This window comes from Euprymna scolopes, chromosome 1, assembly GCF_053919585.1.
Source record: "Euprymna scolopes isolate OS-2025 chromosome 1, ASM5391958v1, whole genome shotgun sequence".
NCBI classification, from domain to species: domain Eukaryota; kingdom Metazoa; phylum Mollusca; class Cephalopoda; order Sepiida; family Sepiolidae; genus Euprymna; species Euprymna scolopes.
The window spans coordinates 15,403,928-15,425,237 of NC_136482.1; the positions used below are offsets into that span (position 1 = coordinate 15,403,928).

The 21,310-nt window shown below is 33.4% G+C and overlaps 1 protein-coding gene across 4 annotated transcripts in view; it reads left to right on the forward strand.

Moving 5' to 3' along the window:
• The window catches only part of LOC145283682 (uncharacterized), a 374,028-nt gene that overhangs the window by 123,423 nt on the left and 229,295 nt on the right, over window positions 1–21,310 (forward strand). For all 4 annotated transcript variants that reach the window (XM_080132735.1, XM_080132806.1, XM_080132938.1 and 1 more), the window contains exon 3: window positions 17,869–17,970. In XM_080132735.1, the coding sequence (XP_079988861.1) occupies window positions 17,869–17,970 (102 nt within the window). The remainder of the gene's footprint in view (window positions 1–17,868; window positions 17,971–21,310) is intronic.

Sequence of the window (21,310 nt, forward strand, 5' to 3'; positions counted from 1 at the left end):
TTTCGTAAACATTTTTTAAAATCTAAACTCAATTTTTCAGTATAAAATCACCTTAGATTCTGTCCCTCTGTGTAAAATGTCAATTTCTAATTTTACACGTGGTTTAGCCAATCAGATACTTTGCTGTCTTCCCAACCTAGCTAACACGTTAGCGCAAATTAAACATTCTGACTTCCGGTCGTTGAATATTCGGTGAATGTTTAACATCTATGCCTGCTGACTTGGCATTCGTAGAATTTTAATTTCCTTCAGTCCTTGTATTAATTGCAAGTAGCCTCGATGGAGAATACTAGCCTACGAAGTCAAGAGTGAGTGTGACTGGTTTCAAATCTCGTCTGAATAACATTAATTATCGCTTCCTGCAATAATAATTTCGTAAGCATGAAACACTATTGTTTGTAGGTATGAAGATAATTGTTAATATATATTTAAAAAATATATATTTATAGCATTGCATTCGTTAGTCTATAAAAGTGATTGAACACCGTGTTCTGTGGCTGAATAAACTTATCTTTGATCTACATTGTCGATTGCAGACGCAAGTGAAGTTCAATACGTCGTGTTAGTGGTCTGTTGAACCCTGTCGATTTGCCTGGCTGAATAGTCTTATGATGGCCGCCCATGATGCAATGAAACTTTACCCAGTGGCCAGGCCTTTGGTTACCGCTTGTCTCTATAAGTTGCGGACTTTAGCTTTGGGTTCCCAGCTGGTAGGGTTAATAGTGGGGCAGATTGCTGAAACAATCTTTCACTTGGTGATACAAGCACCAAAATTGAAACTTGTCAGGTTTGATTCTGCAGCCATTTTGAAAACTGGCAGACATCTTGAATTTGGCTGACGTTCCTTTCTTAAAATGTATGTGAATGTCATTTGTCCCAATTTTGGTGCTTGTATAACTATGTGACAGATTCTTATGGAATATTGAGATAATCTGCCCACTATAATAACATATGCTTTCATATCGCGTTTATACACATCGATATAGCGGAGGTAAGGACGACTAATTTTTTTTTGACCGTAGTAAGTTCACCGTAGAGAATGTCTGTGGGCCTCACCCATTGTCCATACGATGCACATGGCCTATCTAGCATAGACATCTTTTGAAAAGGAAAGTGAGAAGAGATATCAGTCCTTGTGAGCACATATATAAACCAGCAATAGACACAAGGAAAGCATTGTGTTACGTTAATTAATGTTAGAATAATTTAAGCGATTAATTTTTTATATAAATAAAATCAACTTTTCCCGGTATCTTTGACAGTTATAGCTTTTTTTTTATTTGAAAGTATTTTTTTTATTAAAAAGTAAATAATTTAATCGTGTTTTGCACTCATATAATGTAAATGTTGGCCTGTGTTATAAAAAAGTGAAAATTGTATTACTCATTGATTTTTTTAATAATTTGATATCGAATCCGGATTAACATTTTATGTTTGAGTACTTAACAAAAAATGTCAAAGAATCTTGAACTGTCAATCTCAGAAGCCCTTCCACTGCCACTCATAACACTAAAAAGAAATTTAAAAGCATAAATTTATTTCGATATTTATCGATGGACTGAACTGTAACAAGAGAGAGAGAGAGAGAGAGAGAGAGAGAGAGAGAGAGAGAGCATGGGAGATAAAGCGAAAGAGAGAGAGATAAAGCGGGAGAGAAAGTAATTGAGAAAAAATGAGAAATAAGAGGGATGAAGTAAATAGAAAGACGCCAGTTATGATTTATTCAGTTAATGTTTGTTGCTCGCGAGGATCACTCGTTTAGCCTCGGTCTAACGTGATATTTTTTGGTCCTAGATAGTAGGCACACATCTGATCGGCTTTCTGTCTGAAGTCATCTTCTGTTAAAACGCCGCGAAAAACTATGGATAGTTTGTCTTTTATTTACATGGGGGTCATCACTTATCAAGGCCCAGAAGCCACTCGAGGACAAGGGTTAATGGGTATATATTAGTCATTGTCATTTTAGCATAGTAAACATTAGTGACGATTTTGTAACTTGGATACTTAGGGGAACAGTTCAATAAGAACTTGTTCACGTTGGGGCTTGAAGACAATCAGATTGTAGTCAGTTGGAAAGCAGGTAAACGGAATAGAGTTCTACAGACGAGCAGTTCTAAGAAAGAAGCCCTGTTCATGGAATTTACGTTTAGATGTAGGCACGGATACAGAATGTGGGAAATTATTGATAGTGGTTCTGGCTAGACGAGTGTTTTTCGTGAAAGTCTGGCGAAGAGGGACCAAAGATCGAAGTTTAGAAAATAAATTATTCATGCCTACAAAACGAATAAAGTCGCCAAGAAATTAAAAGCGTCTTTAAATTTTAAGAATACAACAACAACTAAGCATAACAAGGTTTAAACGGAGATCATCTGACTAGGAACTAGTGCACGATTATCGACCAAATGCTTTTATATTGGAAATCCGCGGTAAGCACATAAATGATTTCGTATACACACATGCGATGGAACGTACTGCGTGATTTGCAAAAATAATCGTTGGGACGTGCTTCCTATATAGAAAGCCACGCCGTAAAATTAAACAATGCTTTTATGAACAATATTTTGCTAATATAATGAAAATGGTTAAAGATTACATCGACAAAATATTCTTGATAGAATTATTATTTAATTGGACGCGTTGACTGTGTATGTGTCTGCAGGAATTGAATAGTAAAATTTTGGGTTCTGAAATAGATTCTTTATTTCTTATTACTTACGATTGCTCATGTTTTCTTTCTATTAATAAACTTATTGCCGACACATACATAGTATTATGAGACAATAAATAGAAGGAAGCAACCTTAGACGTTAGTGTCTCTAAAGATGATGGAGTAAACAGAGATGGGAAAGTGAAGATAACGAAATTACAAGGTCTTATGTACGACATGAAAAGAAACTGGAATCTTAGGAAGATCTATATCATTCCAGTAATTATAAGAGGAATCAAAGAAGGTTTAAAATATACCAAACAAATATACTAGATGAACCAAGTGCAAGAGAGATACACGCAATTGTACTTTAAAAAACGATTAGAATCTTTAAAAAATGACTTGCGGTTGGGATGTATAAGATTGTGAGTGAATGTCTAACGTCCGGTAGAATGCTCCATCCCCAGCTAGAACAAAATAACTAAAAATTGAAAGAAAAATTTATAATTTAGTTATCCTCCACCTTATAAAATAACCAATGTGTATTCATCTCTATATAAATAAATATTATCCGTTTCGTCGCAGATCTCATATACCAAATGACTGCGTTGATACGTTGGTTCCCATTCAAAAAGTTGAATGTCGAATGTGACAGCAAGTTCTGGGAACATACACGAGAATGAATAGTTTAAAAATAAGCTGTATATCATCCACTATGACTATGCAATTTTTGCATCTACGTACCTTGAAAACGGAGCTATTAAACCTAACATAGTGATATGAGAAAAGGAAAAAGTAGCAACCTTAGTAGAAGGTAATGCCCTCAATCATACTGGTTAAACAGAGTGGATGAGTAAAATATAAAAATACCAAGGTTTTATGTACCGCTTGAAAAGAAACTGGAAACTTAGGAAGATCGCCATCATTTCAACAATTATAAAAGCAACTGGTTGCATGAAAAAGAGTTTAAAAAAACTACCTGGAAAATAACCAGTTAACCAAATTCAAGATAGATACAAAAATTGCACTCAGATCTTAACAAAAAGAACTTTCGGTTCAAATACATGAGATAGCGGGTGAATTTCTGGCATCTACTACAATACAACTATTCCCAGTTTGAACAAACTCTTAAGAGAAGTGGAGGAAAGACAAAAGTCAAGCGAAGTTGAGCCAGGTTAATACCAGACGAGAAATCATTTCGAAATAACACGCGCTTTATGTTGTCGGACGGTGACACGGTACGGAAAAAGAAAGATATAATTACCAAATTTTCAAATCTGATATTTAAAACATGCTGACAAATGATATAAAGCGAGTTATAATAGATGTTAATTTCGTTTCAGTAAAAGAAGATGGATAGGACAGACATAATTTCACGTTATTTATAAAAGATTGTGTTTGAGATACTATATATTTCGGCATATAAGACGACTCTTAAAGTTAAAACATCGGATTTAAAACCAATATTTCATAGGATACCGGGTGTTGCAATCCCTAGCCTAGGCTAAACAAACATGGTTTCATGATTCAGTAGTCGTCTTATACAACCGATTATTGATAAATTTGTTAAAATTTGCTCCAATTTTGCACCTCGTTTTATCTAACGGTCGCCTTATACGCCGAAATATACGGTATGTATATTTGCTGATGATACCATACTCTATAATAGACATAAGGGAAAAGGAAATGTATACATATCAAAGGCAATGGCAGAAACCCTAGAAAATGACCTTCACTCTGTAGTAAACGGATGGTAACATTTAATGCTACTGAGACCAAGCTTCTTTCCTTTAACAACTACAAAAAAAAAAAAAAAACCGTCACAAATGCCATTAAAAAAACGTCACAATGCCATTAAAAATAACACCCTACTTTAAAGCTCATCTTTCAAACTCCTTAGTCCAACATTCACGTCCGACCTTTTCATTCACTGAGGACACCGCACGGGCTGCTGAAAAGAATATGTACTCTCTCTGCCATGCTAGCGAGAACATCCTTTATCTTTACAAAGCCACACTTTATCTATGGAGTATTGTTTTCACATCTGGAATGGTGCCTCTACTGCTAGTTTCGTATCTTTAGACATGGTCTAACACTGTCGGCTAAGCTCCAACTTCTGTCCCATCGCCGCAATGTTGCTTCCTTGACTGTACTAACCGGCAGAAGGTTAAATGTAATATGAATAGATTTCTCACTGCTCAACACCCCATAGACCCCTGAAAGAATGATCATAAATCGTATCTCTTTATGTTCCAAGTTGCAATATGTTTTATTTGAGGTGAAAAAGAGTTAAAAAAGATTATTGTTTTTTTTTCACGATTGACTGTCGTCGAACAAAACAAAACAAAACAAACAAACAAGCAAACAAACAAATGCAACGTAATCATACTAATGTGCTGATTCACAAGAAGTTGAGGCAGAGTGAGAAAAATGCTGTTTAATATCCGGTTATCGAATCACGTGCCACTCATTTAGCTGCCAATGTTTGTTGGGTTCTTGCGGCAACGAAGGCTGAATTAAACTTACGAAAACAAAACTATGCTACACCCATTTTTTTATGATCAAGCAGCAAAAATAAAAGCAGATTATATAAAAACAAAATTGCTACAAAGATTTAGTTTTCTTCAATTAATGGCTTTTTTATTATTTCTAACATATATATATATATATATATATATATATATATATATATATATATATATATATATATATATGTGTGTGTGTGTGTGTGCTTTTGTGTGCTTTTGTGTGTGTGTAATGATTACATGTATATGTATAAATATATTTTATATACTAGAGAAGGAAGCGCTCAGTTTTGTCCGGTCATAAAATACGCTTAAAAATGATATTTTAATTTTTTCAGATTTCGTATATATTATTACAGAGTCGTGATTTCAGAAGTAAAAAAAAAGTATTTAGGTTGTATGACAATTTTCTCAATTTTTTACCAATTTTTGACCCCTTAAAAACTATTTTAACCGGCTAAAGCTCCATAAAGGAAGAGACAGTTAGACACTCCAATCATTTGAAGCCCTCAGCGTCGCCCTGCGATTTTTAGTTTCGGAAGGATAGAGTTTGTAAATATGGAGACAGGCAGACAGACGTATAGACTATTATATATTAGACCAACGGGTGGGGCTCCGACTTTGCCAGGTCGTAAAATGCGCTGAAATATGATATTCTAATTCGTACAGATTTTGTATATATCATTATAGAGTCGTAATTTCAAAAGTAAAAACAATGGCCTTCGGATCAAGATCAAAGTGTAGTATCTATTCTTCAGATCCTACACTTCAATTTCTTGTTCTCTGTCAGTGGAGGAGAACTCCTTCACGACTGAGACAATTTTTATTTTTGTTCATTTTCTCACCATTAAAAAACGACCCTGGTGTCTAACTCTGTCCCGTGGGAAGGCACTGTAAATAGGTACAAAGCATTCGCGTGCTATCAGCTAGAATCGAAACCGAAACCAAAACTGTAGCATTCAAAGCTGGTGACGTTACCACTGTACTAACGTGACACGCATATGAAGAAAAGAATAAACAACGATAATTGTACAAAATGTATAACGATTTTTGCCACTCTAAAAAGATTTTAATCGGCTAAAGACCCATAAAAGAACAGTCCATAAAAAATCAATCATCTTTTAGTTTTAGAAGAGATAGATTTTGAAAATATAGAGACAGACAGACAGACATAGTGTTTTTATATATTAGATTTCTTATTTCATGTATCTACAGAAAACTCTATATAGTACTCAATACGAGGGCAGAGCTAAGTAGTAAGTTATAAAAATATATAAGACAATTAAGCTACACAGAATGCTCCGCATTTCTTACTCAAGAGGATTCGTCGGGTTTCGTGGAAGTACCCTCACGAATCTACACGAGGATAAAACGTGAAAATGTCTAAGTAGCTTAATTTCACAATATATTTTCACAACTTACTAACTTTACTCATGTATAAAATACTGAAATTCTAATAATAAAATATATCTTCTAAAATATTAGAACGATACATGGAATACTAAATATATAATTACCTACATATATATATACGTATACACACACACACACACACACACACACACACACACACACACATATGCGTATATATACGTGTTTATACATATATACATATATCTATTTATCTATTATATAAAAATAACTTTGTCTGTGTGAGTTTGTTCTTTATATACTCTGAGTGGGCTGGACTTATTTTTATTAAATTTTATACAAATTTACCTTATGCACCTGGCAGCGCTTTTAGATAGGTTTTGGTATCGGAAAGTCTTCGATACGTATCGATAATCGGCCAGCGAAAAAATCGGACGAAAGAAGGAACATATATACATATACATATATATATATATATTATTATACAGTATAACTCTTATAATTTGAACATCCGCTTCGTTCAAATTATAGGATGCTGTTCAAGTTTCGTGATAAAAAAATGTGTTACAGTTAATTTTAATTTTCTAAGAATTAAGAAATAGTAAATGAAATCCATTGCTATATGATACTTCAAGTATATATTAAGTTGAGTTTAGGATATATATTATGCAAGTAAGAATTGTTGAAAATTATTACCAGGAACAAAAACATTGAAAATAAATTAAATCTACTCTTACTTGTTAGGTATTCATTACCTAAGTTATCATCTACAGAAATCATACATTTATGTAAAATACAGTTTTTATTTATTTATTCATTGAATGAGTCTCATTGCAGTTTCTATTTTCATCCATTCAACTCTCGGGCATAACCATTGTATTCCGTAAGCGATCACAAAATGTATTAGTGTTGGGACGATTAATCGGAATAGAAATCGAGAATCGAAAAATCGGAGCTTTTGGGGGTATCGGAATCGGAAAATTTGCGCCTATTTCTCGATGCCAAGACCGATTCCTTTAATTATCCTTTTTATTCTATTTTGGTTTAAAAACATCTTCCACTGCTTATAGTAATAATAGTCCAGCTTTAGAAGAAGTCCAAATTGAAGGAGTTTTACTTGAATAGGAAGACATAAGGTATAGGCGCAAGCCAGATTTGTAGACACTGTTAAAGATGTAAGTCACAAAGAAACACTACATGGAATCATGAAAACTGAAAATATATAATTGTAAGTTAACCCCCCCCCAACTTGCCTTCCACATTGACTAATCGAGTCAAGGAGGATGGAAAGGCTGAGGATATAGAGCACTAACCAAACCTCCACTGGCGTGCAAAGAGGACTGAGAAGGTTTATTGCCACCTGAATTCCAGTGAAGACCTCTGGTCGCTACCAACGATAAATCAATGATAAACGGCTGTTGGGACAACGCAAACTAATTTGCAATGATATTGAAATAGATGCTGATACTGGAAATTTGAGAAAACTTGTTGTCACTCAGACTCCAAGGAACATCACAAGTTGTTCTCAACTTGAATTCTTTGATGTTGGCTAGTGTGAAAACTCTTAGTAAGTAAGTAAGTAAGTAATAATGATAATAATAATAATAATAATAATAATAATAATAATAATAATAATAATAATAATAATACCCCCAACATGCATCCACCCCCCCATTGTTTCATCACCGTTCCCCACAATAAAAAATGGATACCAAAGGGCAGAGAAGGGTCAATAAGGAGTAAAAGAGCGAGGAGCGAGCACCAACCAGACCTCGGCTGGACAAGCGCAAAGAGAACTGGGACCTTGGGGAGGCTGAGTGCCACTCTAATTCCAAACTCAAAGGCTGTTGCGATGATGCAAATTCATTTGCAAATGCTATCGAAGGAGGTGGAGAAAGCTGGACGTCTGGGGAGACTTGTTGTCCCTCAGCTTCCAGAGAACACCACAGGTTTCAAATCAGATCGTTTGTTGACTTGTGTGAAAGCTCCATGTGAGCCAATAATAATAATAATAATAATAATAATAATAATAATAATAATAATAATAATAATAACAACAACATAATGTTGTAAAAGGTATGAAATATCATAAAGAACTTTTCTGTCTGACCCTGTTCAGGAAAGAAACATCAGAAAAACTAAGAACGTTGTATAACGGAAAAAAAGTCGAAATTTACGATGGCAATATTAATTGAAAGGTAATTAGGAGAAAAATCCGGTGTAAATCCCTCAACTAATTCATTAAGTAATGAAAGATTTGCAACTTATACTTCAATTATTTTTGTCTACATAGACATACAGGCCGAGCAATGTAAAGAACGATTGTCTTAAACATATTGAGATGAAAACTAAACTGAACACGATGTGAAATGAAAAAAAAAAAAAACACTCGTCTGAGTAATTGTTAAAACAGTTATTTGTACTTAGAAAGTCGTTACAATCGTTACAAATAATTCTCGAACTAAAGGCAATTAGCGTGTTGAATTTTTGAGATGAGGATTTATAATTCGTATCATTTGGATAACAAAGATGCCTGTTCTCAACTTGAATGTTATTAGTTTTGGCCTTCGGGTCAAGATCAAAGTGTAGTATCTGTTCTTCAGATCTACACTTCAATTTCTCTGTCAGTGGAGGAGAAATCCTTCACGACTGAGACAATTTTTATTTTTGTTCCTTTTCTCCACATTAAAAAACGACCCTGGTGTCTAACTCTCTCCCGTGGGGAGGCATTGTAAATAGGAACTTGAATGTTATTAGTTTAACGTTCCGGTCGATGTAAGCTCTGACCTTCTTCAGGTGTAGCTTGTCGAAATTAGAAATATGGACGTAATTTCGAACGGAACCCTTTATTTAATCCACGGAAAAATCATGTTTACGTCGCAGTTGTTGTAATATTTGAGTATTGCCAGCATTTAGGATTGAACCTTCAACTTCCAGAAGAATGTAGCTTACAACTGATTTTACCAAAACTTTTATCCACTATGCCGCAGGTTGTTGCGGATAAAACTCTGTGCAGATTCCGGAGTTCGACAGAAAGTTTCTCGATTTCTACAATTCCACATTTGAACAAGATCGGAGTTAACATCAAGCGAAACGTTGTACGAATAATACTAAAGATGTTGCCCGAATAACACGAAGTAGGTGTCTTGTTGACTCGAAGGGTATGACGTCGAGCTGTCACATTCGTTAGTAACTGATATCTGAGGTTCGAATCAGAGTTGATGTACTGTTTGCTTTTAGTAACACTGATGAGTCTTTACAATATTATTTAATAATTATTATGCAGGTGTGCTTGCAAGTTTGTGGTGCAAGCTTAGAGCATATTTTTGAACGAGAATGAAACAAAGACTGTTAGATATTTGTAGCTGAAACTTGGAGGACAAGCAAGGGGTGGTATGAAGTTTATTTGTATCAACAATGGATGGAATCGAGTATAGGTTGTTGATATTTTTTACGATTGCCTGCGTGGCATTTTGTGGAACTTAACCTGTATAATCTGAAATGTTTCTAGCAAACCACCATTTACTCATGCATAGAGTATTGTGGTCACAATTGTGTTAATGCTTATATTACTAGTCTTTCTCTATTCAAAAAAAAAAGAACTCTCCGATCTAATAAGTCCCGCTCTATCAAATAAACTTCAATTCATATCCACACGCGTCAATTTTGCATCTCTTTGTCTGTTTTACATGTAATTTAATAAAATGTGCTTTGACAGACTCGTAGCACTTACTTCCCCTCGAAGTATATACGTCTGACTAACCTGACAGACAGTAAAATCTCACCCTTTCACTATAGAGGTCACTAGATTTCGGGGGATAGTTTCTTTCATTGAACTACTAAATCTTGGCATTCCCTTCCGCTTTCCTGCTTCCCTGACCTGTACTAACGTGCAGAAATTAAAAATGTAATGCGAAAAGATATCTCATTACTAAACTTCATATATAGTTCCTACATAGGAATAGCCACATATAGTATCCCCCTCGGTCCAAGTGGCAATATGTCTTGTTTGGGATAAATAAGTGTTTAACAACAACAACAAAAACAACAATAAAAACACTGTTCCAATTGTAGCCAGCTAATATAGTGTTATATAGTGGGGGGGTCATATTGCGATACATAGTACAGCAACTCAGAACAAGGATGATAATGGCATTTATATACATTACACAAACATTTCATATTTATAACACATAGGAGATGCGAATTCATTATTAAAGAGGAGAATGTGGAATACATTTCTTTTACTTCATAGGAGGGGGAATTATTACTTATGATGGAGCAGGCAAACAAGTAATACTTGAAAGGAGGTTATACAAATGTTCGTTTACAAGATAAAACACGTTTACCTTTTCCTTTTTGGGTGGAATGACGACAGACAAAGACAACAGTTTACAAATAAAGATGGTGGTTCTTTATTCATACCAGCTGGATGATTAATGATTGTCAGGGATTCAAGCCTTTACGAATACATGGTCTTCTCCCCCCCTCTCGGCTCCAAGTGGGCATCAGCTCCACTAAGTCGCTATCCGACACTCGTCTGCTAACTGACTAACTCCAACTCTTCTCTCTAACTTCGAACCCCGTCTCAACATATTGAGAATCTTCTTTTCTCGATGACGTCAGGGACATACCTTCACTACGTGAAGTTTATTCACGTGGATTTTACTTATGTATATCCAAACACACTTTTAGTAAACAAAGAATTCCCAATTTTAATCGTTCAATGTCTAACTTATTTTGCTAATTATTTCTAAAACTCGTATTTGTCATTCTTATAACTGGCATATTTAATATCCAGTTATTTCTAAAAGAATGAACAATCAACTGTATTTATTAATTAAAAAATCTGACATAAATAATGTTTAGTTATTTGCGAGAATAATGCCAATCGTTCTGCATTCCTAGGATTTCAATATCTATTATTTTTAACACTTGCCTACTGGGTTCGATTCTAACCTTTTCCAAATCTCATTTTCAAACTTATCTAGTTTTGCTTTCTTACTTACTGGGGTCTGTCCCATTTCATAACAATAATCTCATTCTTTTTTGAGCGTACTTCGTATCGCAACCAACTTATTTCACGTTGATAATTTTAATGCACGTTTTATTTTGTTTGCTATTATTAATTGTTTCTAAGCACTTTTGTCTCGGCGGAAAAACCACTGGTACGTTTCAGCAGGTTGAAACAGGAATTGTCCAGTTCAATCGAGCATGCATATCTTCCTCGGTGTTTATAGATAGCACAGATTCGTTTGGGCATCAGCCAGGTTGTACACAACAGAAAGTGTGTGATGGCCAGTGGATATATATATATATATATATATATATATATATGCGATCATATGTGTGTGGTGAGATATATTTTCCCCATTTATGAGTTTCTACGGTTGATTTTCCCCATATGCACGAATGGATGCCGAGGCGCATGTGTCAGTGTTGTCTTTGTAATTATTTCAGTGTCTGCATCGTTCCCGCCAACAGATCAAACACAGTTACGTTTCCCCTGGACTAATTCTTTCCTTTGCATTTATGCCGTCATTCATTGAACCTCCGTCCAATTTTGTTGTGTCCATTTAATGTCTTTTTGTTTGCTTTGGTTTTCAACATCGATCCTTTTTTTATGTCGTATCCCCTTTTAACGTTTGTTTATTTAACGCCTATGCGTATCACATTTTTGCTTCAGTTTTTTTTAATCATTTCTTTTATACGTTTGATTTTTTTATATGTTTTTTTTATATTTCCGCCAGTCTATCGTTCTTTTTTCACTACTTTTCTTTCTTTCTTGTTGCTTACTTTTTTTTAACGGCGTTTTTATTTTTTTCCATTTCTTTGCATTATTTCTTATATCTCCTTCTCGATTTCTGTTGTTCTTACGATTTTCTTTCACATTTTGTGTGTTTTATTTTGTGTGTTTCATTTTTTTCGTTTGTATATTCTTTATTTTCCACATTTCTATAATATTTTCCCTTTTCTGCCCTTTTTTTACCATAATTTTGAATTTTTTCTATATCTTTTCTTTTTTCTTTTCTATATTTCTTTAACATTTTCCTTTTTTCTTTTTCCCATATTTATTTAACGTTTACCTTTTTTTTCACATTTATTAATCATTTTCCTTTTTCCTTTTATATTTTAACGTTTTCCTTTATTCTGTTATTTTTTTGATATTTCTTATTCTTTTTTTTTCCTTTTCCATAGTGCTTCAACTTTCTCTTTTTTACTTTGTTCATTTCCATATTTTATTAATTTATTCTTTTTTCCTTTTCTGCATTTTTTAACATTTCCGTTTTTTTTTCTCTTTTCCTTCTTTCTTTTCTATATTTCTTTTTTTTCGTATTTTTCTTATTTTTCCCATTGCTTTTTTTACCTTCGTGTCTTTCCTCTTCTTTTTCTTCATTCATTTATTCAAGCTCTTCAATTTGTACACATTAGCTATACACTATTATTTTTTACTTCTTCACCTCTTTCTTTTCTTCTTTTCCTTTTTGCTTTCAATTTTTTGCCCCTTTTTAATTTTTAATACGTCTTCTTCCTTCACGTTTACTGTCTTTCAGTTCGTGTCCTTTTTTATTTTTATTTTTATTTTTAATTCAGTTATTTCCATTTTCTGAATGTTAGTATTAAATAATTCCTTTCTTTTTCACAATGCTAAGTTTTCCGATCGCAATTTTCATTCAATTACACAAATCACGCCGTTCTTTTATTTAATAACGGTTATATTTTAATCAGGATGGCACGATTCCAATATCTTTCCCGATACCGATGTAATTACTGATTCATTTCTAAATTTCTGATTTCGATTCTAAAAAAAATGGCAGAATTTCATTTTTTCTTTGGATTTGTTATGCTTTTAATAAATATTCACCGATTCTTTTTTCGTTTTGTTTCAACCAAAACTCTTTTCTATTATTCGGATTCTTCAAACTAATGCTCTCATTTTCAATGTGACTCTCACATTTTGATCGATGAAAATTTCCGATGAACTCGGGAATCTTCCAATAATTTCGAACGGAACACTTTAGCGGGATATCCAACGTTTACGAATTGGATATTCAGAATAAAACATTGAAAGCTATCGATGACAACGCGAGAAAAACGACCAGTTCTACTTTATTATGTAGATGATTAATTGAACATCAGTCGCTATTTTACTTATAGTAAGTAACAGTAACTTGTATAAATTAATAGTCAATATTGGCCAAAGAAGGAAAGTATAAATTCCAAAATAAGAATAATAGCTTAAATAATCCAAGATAAAAAGCCTCATCTCCAAACATCTGAAAAATATAAGTAAAGCTTAACATTTTATTATAGGTCAATTAAAATCCATATTTCATTCCAACATTTTTTCTTTTTTTTAATGCAAGAAATATTTTAATGCTTTGGATATTTTTATATGAGAATTTATAATTTTTACTGTTTATTATCTGGACTATCGTTCTTATTTCTCTGTTATTCTTGGTTCAAGTGCATGCTGTCAAACTCTGGAATAATTTTGGGCTTTCGCATATCAACTTTGATTCTGATCAAAAGTTCCTTTCTATCTGTCAATTTAAAGACTCTAAAATCACTTTATAATTTCCTAAACTCACGAGCAAAATTTCAGAAAAGTCGGTAAATTTAGTTCTTATGCGCAGATCATCATATAATGATTAGATCACTCTGACAGCATTTACAAAAATAAATGTTTAAAATTCAACAGCATTTCTCGCGGTTAACGGAAGCCGAATGGATTAGGTTCTTACTAATGAAGCCAGAGATGGCTTCTGTCGTCGGGCTCGAAGCAATCGAATTTTGACACCCTGCACTGATGATTCTCCAAAGGATGATATATATATATATATATATATATATATATATATATATAACTACTTAATTTACTCACATAAAATTAATATACGAAAGTATAGATTTATGCGTAAACTATTATGAAGTATTTACTTCAAAAGTGCTCAATACATATGTAGAGATAGTTAGTAAGTTATAAAATATATATGGCGATTAAGCTACACTGAATATTCTGCGTTTCATCCACTCTAGGACTCTTCAGGCTTATGCGCGGATTCTGTGGTTGTTTATCGTTTTTATATACGTCTAACCAAAAGCGTAGTTTATCAGGCAACAATATTTGCGAAAGAAAACCCGAATAACAAGAAATATTACGTAGGTATGACTTCTTTAGCTGTCAAGACCCGATACTATGACCACAAAAGTATATTCAACAATAAAAAACACCGTATAAAAACAACACGAGTAAATACTGGGAACTCAAAGAAAGCGGACATTCGCCGGTAGTCGAATGGAAAATAATAAGACAAGCTACCATGTGTTGGGACTTAGACGACCCATGTAGATTATGCCTTCATGAAAAATTTGCTATCCTGTACTTTAAAAAACCCCAACATCTATTAAACTGTAGAAGAGAAATAGCAAATAACTGTGTTCACAAGATAAAATTTACTCTAGGATAGCGATACAAAATAGTTTTAAAACTAACAAAAACAATAGAAAATAAACAAATAAATAAATTAAATAAACATGAATATACATAAACGATCACACATATATGTATGTATATATATATATATGTATATATATGTGCATATATGTATGTACACATATATATATTTATATATAAACTAACAAAACAAAAAACTAAAATAACCCACTAACCTAGTTTTAAAACAGATCCTTTGTCCGATAAATGCATGCCCATTGGCTGATAGGAAGGGTGCGGTGGATACTAGAAAGCTGATTGGCTAACTAAAATCTCAATAGAAGAGGAACATATAAAACGATAAACAACCACAGAATTCGCGCATAAGCCTGAAGAGTCCTAGAGTAGATGAAACGCGGAATATTCAGTGTAGCTTAATCGCCATATATATTTTATAAATTACTACATATATATATATATGTATATATATATATATATATATATATATATATATATATATATATATATATATATATGCTAATTAAGCTTTCCACTCAGAAGTTGCGAGAAAACAACACAAATTGATTCGCTTGCATGAAAAGCGGAACGGATTGCCAAATCCAGAACGACTTTAACTATTTACACATGTTTAATTTCAACAACAGGGAAATACCTTATTTGAAATAACGGTTCCGAGCCCGTTAATTATGGTGAGTACCCCTGTATAGCCTGTACAACAAATTTCACATTGGCATAAATATAACAAAACTATACAAATAAATAAAAAAACAATTAGAAAATATTTGTATCCATATACAGTCTGAAGGTTTTTCAAGGATTACTCTGAACTTGGATATGGTATGCATCGTTGAGATGGAAGTTACCCATCTTCTATCCATTAAATGACGACTTACGTGCCGAGTTAAAATTTTAAGCTGTGGCGTGGACAGTGGTATGCATATATAGATATAAAGATCGAAAGGAACTTAAGAAAATGAAGAAAAGAAATGATGCATGGCGATTCGGAAGTTATACACAGCAAATACTCAAGTCTCTTCTTCTTACCACTTTGAGAAGGAACTGTGTCTGCTGCCGTGTATTAATAGCCAGCTGTGTCTTAAGCTGTGTATTGGTGTTGTATTCCTCTGTGTGTGTATATTCTGTATATATACACACGTTCATGTAACGAGTGTCTTATTGAATGTGCATCTGTATCGGCATACATGTGTGATCGCTTGCTTTTCAAATTATCACAAAACAATTTATCTGGTATATGTTCACATAAAACAACAAACAAGGAACAGAATAAACATCTTTGTCTCCTTCCAGACAAAAGGAAGACATACCTTCAACAAAAGGTGCGAATGGGGTTACAACATTTGACTAATTAGGGAACAAACCTGGCCCATCTTTGATTTTGTTGGGCGGACAGATGCAAGTACAATTCTACAACAAACCAAAGACCTGGGGTTTTTCGGCAACCTTTATTTCCGAATGTTGTTCATATGCGTCTAAATTATCGATCTCACTCCTGCTGGGTGCCATGCCGTCCGTCGATCGTCTCTGTTCACCGCCTGTTACAGACTATTAACTTTCTAAGGTGTTTCTAAACTCGTTAAATCATGTAACCAAAATTCCTTACATAAGTAACATATCTTTGTTTATTAAAACCAAACATTCAAATCCTTTTTATTCAACATCCTTCTAAACTTTTATTACTTTACATATTTTTGGCTTAATTATTAAATTTTAGTGTACTTCAAAACATTCTTCTGTTATCAAGCACATTATTATTTCTATAACATTGCCCCCAGTTCAAACGTCGGTCGCTAACTTCACTACTTTGGACATCCGACGTTGCTCGGGCTATAATATCATATTGAGAGCCAGCCGTGTCTGATGCCGTGTATTGAGAGCTGGCCGACATGGCAGTTAGTTCGAGAGAACAACAGCATTACAGCTGGAGTTAAAAACTTTCGAAAATAGATTTAACTTCTTGTTGATTTGGCAGGATCATGGCTCTTCGCATTCTCAAACGCTTAAGTTAGAAAAGATTTTATCTTTGAGCTGCTTTTTCAGGTTGAAGAGTACATAACTGAATGTCCTTATCCGCCACCATGTCGTCACGTAAGATAAATATGTAACTAATATATCTGGATAATCTCTAATGTTATTTAAATTTTAGCAAATAGCATTAATCTTTCATTTAAAATATCCTGTTTATTGTATACGACTCTTTACTAATGATAAGACGATTCCAATACTTTTGCGATTCTAATTTTCGGATTACCTTAAACATATATTTTCGCAAATGAAAAAAAATACACTTAAAATTTTGTTTTTCATTGTAGTTTAAAACAATAGATATTTATCGTTTTTATCATTAGTACCAGAAATAAAGAATCTTTTAAAACAAAAGCAAACAAAAACAAACAAAAACCAACCAATAATATGGAATCTGGCCCAACCCTTTCTGATTCCGATATCTCCCAAAATTCTGATTATTCTGATTTATGTTGATTGCAATTAATCGTCCCAAGATTTGAATAGAATGATTAGTACTGGAAAGAGCAGAGCAGAGGGAAAGAAGGTACTAAATGCAAAAAGCATCATAATCTGAAAGATGTGAGTTCAATCCCTGTAAAGAGCATTACATTTTTATTTTTTATTCAATCACACTGAAAACTATATGAAAAGAAATATAAATGTAAATAGTTCATTGTTCAAAAGAAACACATTTTATTATGATATAAAATTGTTGCATTGTTTAATACTTCATTGTTGTTTTGAAAATCAAACATTTCTCTTCATCATATTTGACTGATCAACTACTCTAGCGGAAACTAAATGATAGTAATAAACTACATTCTTACATTCATCTATTTCAGGAGTTACAAGTCAGGAGTCGTTAAAACTAAAGACAGCACAAAGATATAGCCCAGTTTGTACGACTAACCAAATGGTATCTGCCCATTGTTATCCCAAACATGGTGAGTTTAATATTTGTTTACATTTTAGCATGAGTTTATATGTGTTCAGTTTAAAAAAAGACTTCTGTATCAATCAGTAATATATGTAACATGGCTGATGATTCAGAAATAGCAAGATTGCACCTGGCATTTATTCGGCTTTCATCTGATGATATACGAAGTGCTTTCAATAAGTTTCCAGACTTTTTATACAGGCATTTAAAATTGTTGTAGACCCTTGAAAATTCAGTATGTTATTGTTATACATATTATGAGATGACTAACCAATTTTTATGATTTAAGGTTCGAATGAACAGCTACAGCAGGAATTGGAATACACCCTACAGTCTGCCACATGTGGTTAATTTCAAAAATGCAATCTGGACGTAAGGACACTTTAGAAGAACAATATGCAATATGTTCTAAAATGTGAAAAAAAGTAGCAGAAACATATGGAATGCGTCAGACTGCTCTTGCAACATCTCACATAAATCAAGCATTAGTATTTGAGTGGCGTAGGAGATTCAAGGACGACAGGGAGTCTGCTAAGAGGTGTTGGAGGAGTAAGGAAGTCAGAACATGAGAGTTGATTGGTCAAATAAAGCATTTCATTGATACGAACCGTTGTATGTCTATAGTCTATATGCACAGTTTGATGTCAATATAGAAACTGCACACAATTATTCGCGAGGAACTGAAGATGTGGATGATTTGCGCGAATGCACCATTCTGCAACTCTATCATTGTCACTTACTATTTAACTAATATGGGTATCAAGACAGTTCCTCGCCATTCCTACGGTCTAGACCTTGCTCTATGTGACTTTTGGTTATTCCTTAAGCCCAAAGAAAACTTTGGAGGCTGTCGTCGTTATGAGACAATTGAGGAGATGAAAAAGGCTGTGACGAGGATAATTGACATGCTTACACAAGAAGATTTGCATGGGGCCTTACAAAAATATTTGAAACGGTACAACAATGCATTGCAACCGGAAGAGATTGTCTCGAAAGTGGTTAGAGTTTCATGTTTGTACAATCAATAAAAGTCTGGAAACTTATTGAAGGCACCTCGTATATAGTAAAGATTATGATTTCTTATTATGATTTCAGATTATGAGTTCCAGTTCGACATTGTAGAATTAGAATCGCACTGATAAATATCAAATGACGTTTATTGTTTTATAGATTTTTGTCAATATCGATCTGCCTCATGCAGAGGTTTTGATGACGTGAATCATTATTCACTTAAGTACATCATATAGCTGACTGGTTATGGTTATATCCGAATACGATATCCATCATATATATATATATATATATATATATATATATATATATATATATAAGGAAAAAATAGAAATAATATTCTGACGTAATGGAGAGATGACAAATCAGCAAACCAAATATCAATCTATATGATTATAAAGCTCAAATAACCTTGTAACGGGTGTTGGGGTGTTGTAACCCACCATTCGGTTTACGACTTCCGGTTGTGCATGCGTACATAAACAAATAATCAACGCGACAATAAAACATATGGTTATATCCGAGTACGATGATTGTAATATTTGAAACTTGATCGCTATTCGGCTGCTGCTAAAATGGGTATGTGAATTAATAATGTTCGAACATTATCCAAACGCCTAAGCTCAATTTGTTTACACAAAGAACAATACGCTGGGTTCAGTTTGTTTATCACTTCCCAATATGCTCATCCCAACTGTCATATATATATATATGAAAACAAAAATTGAATTCAAATATTATTTAATCAATGAAAAACTGAAATAAGAAATCATAATTTAAAAATCCAAAAGCAATAGATTATCATAGCTACCAAGTAAAGAGGAAAAGAGCGGGAAAAGTATCAGGGAAAAATATATTGGTTATCATAAATTTACATTTTATTTTAAGTTGATCTTTGTTCGGGCCCTATGTACTGTTCATAAGTTTATGTGCATATGTACGGTAATGCCTTTCTGTATAATAGACTTCCTTAAGCACTGTAGAGAAAAGTTAGTAGAGACTGTAGAAGTTAAAAATTTTAAACTTTGACCTCAATTTTGACCCCTTAATATTTATTGTTTTGGGCTCAAATCAAATTTAAATATTTGACTCATGTCCAGGTAACCTACATCTAAAATTTCAAGTATTCAGACCAAAATTTTGGGGAGGAGTTTGATAGAGTTTGCAAAGGTCAACTATTTCAACCATGACCTCTTGGCAGCGTACTTCCGCCGAAAAACTGACTCTTTTCGATTGTCTAGCCATAATTTAAACCTACGTCACTTCCGGTTTGGCGATGGTCATAACAGCAAAGATGTCACGTTTTTTCCTGTTCTTTTCCTCTTTCGCGGTACGGGTTCGAGCCTACTACCACTTTTTTTTTGCTCAACACACACCTCAAAACACCAAATATCGGTGGAAAAAGCGACGCCCTCCTGTAGAAAAGTGCGCAGTGCAGAAATTAATGCTTTTAACCAATTTTTCGGTATTTGTCGTCTGAAATGTCGAGTTTCAAAGCGATACTGATTTTATGTTTCTGAATGTTTGAGATGAGGATTAATTATATTAATTATTATTCATCGGACTACTGTTCTCATCTTCAGTATGATTTCACAACGTCTCAGTCGATATAACCTTCGACCTTCTTCAGGTGTATTTTGTCGAACTCGGGAATGTTTCTGTCGTCCACGTTTTAGTTTTTGAGTTAAAAAATAAGAGGGCTTACGTTTGGAACGGTTTATACTGATGGAAACATCCTACGGAAAAATATATTCTATCTGGAGTAATTTGATTTATATCCTTTTTACATTTTACGGAATTCAAATAAATATGAAATCTGCTCTACTAGCTCAGCTTTCTGACTTAAATGCACCAAACATTGATGTCATTTTTTCAATCATGTTTAGTAAGACTCCAAACTAAACATCATGAATTAATATTTGGAAATATGTAACATATAGACTTTTGGTGCAGTGACCAGGATAATTTTTTAGCAAAATAGCTATATCTAAAAGGGTTTATATAACGTAAAAAAACAAGCAAAACTAAATACCATGACTAAATATTTGACGGTATAAAAATCTTGAAACATAAAAACTCTTTCCAAATTTATTGAATTCAACATTGAATAAACTGAAAACATTTTATTTGCCGTAAAACAAAATAACCAAACTAAACATCATGAATAAATATTTGAAAATACAAACAATTTGAAAAGTAAATCTTTTCCCAAAAGTATTTGATTCGGTATTTAATTACTAGAAAAGGATTGATATACTGTAAAAAAAAAAACACAAAAAAACGAAAATTAAATGTGAATATATTTTGATAGTTTGATCGACATTAGAACCATAACA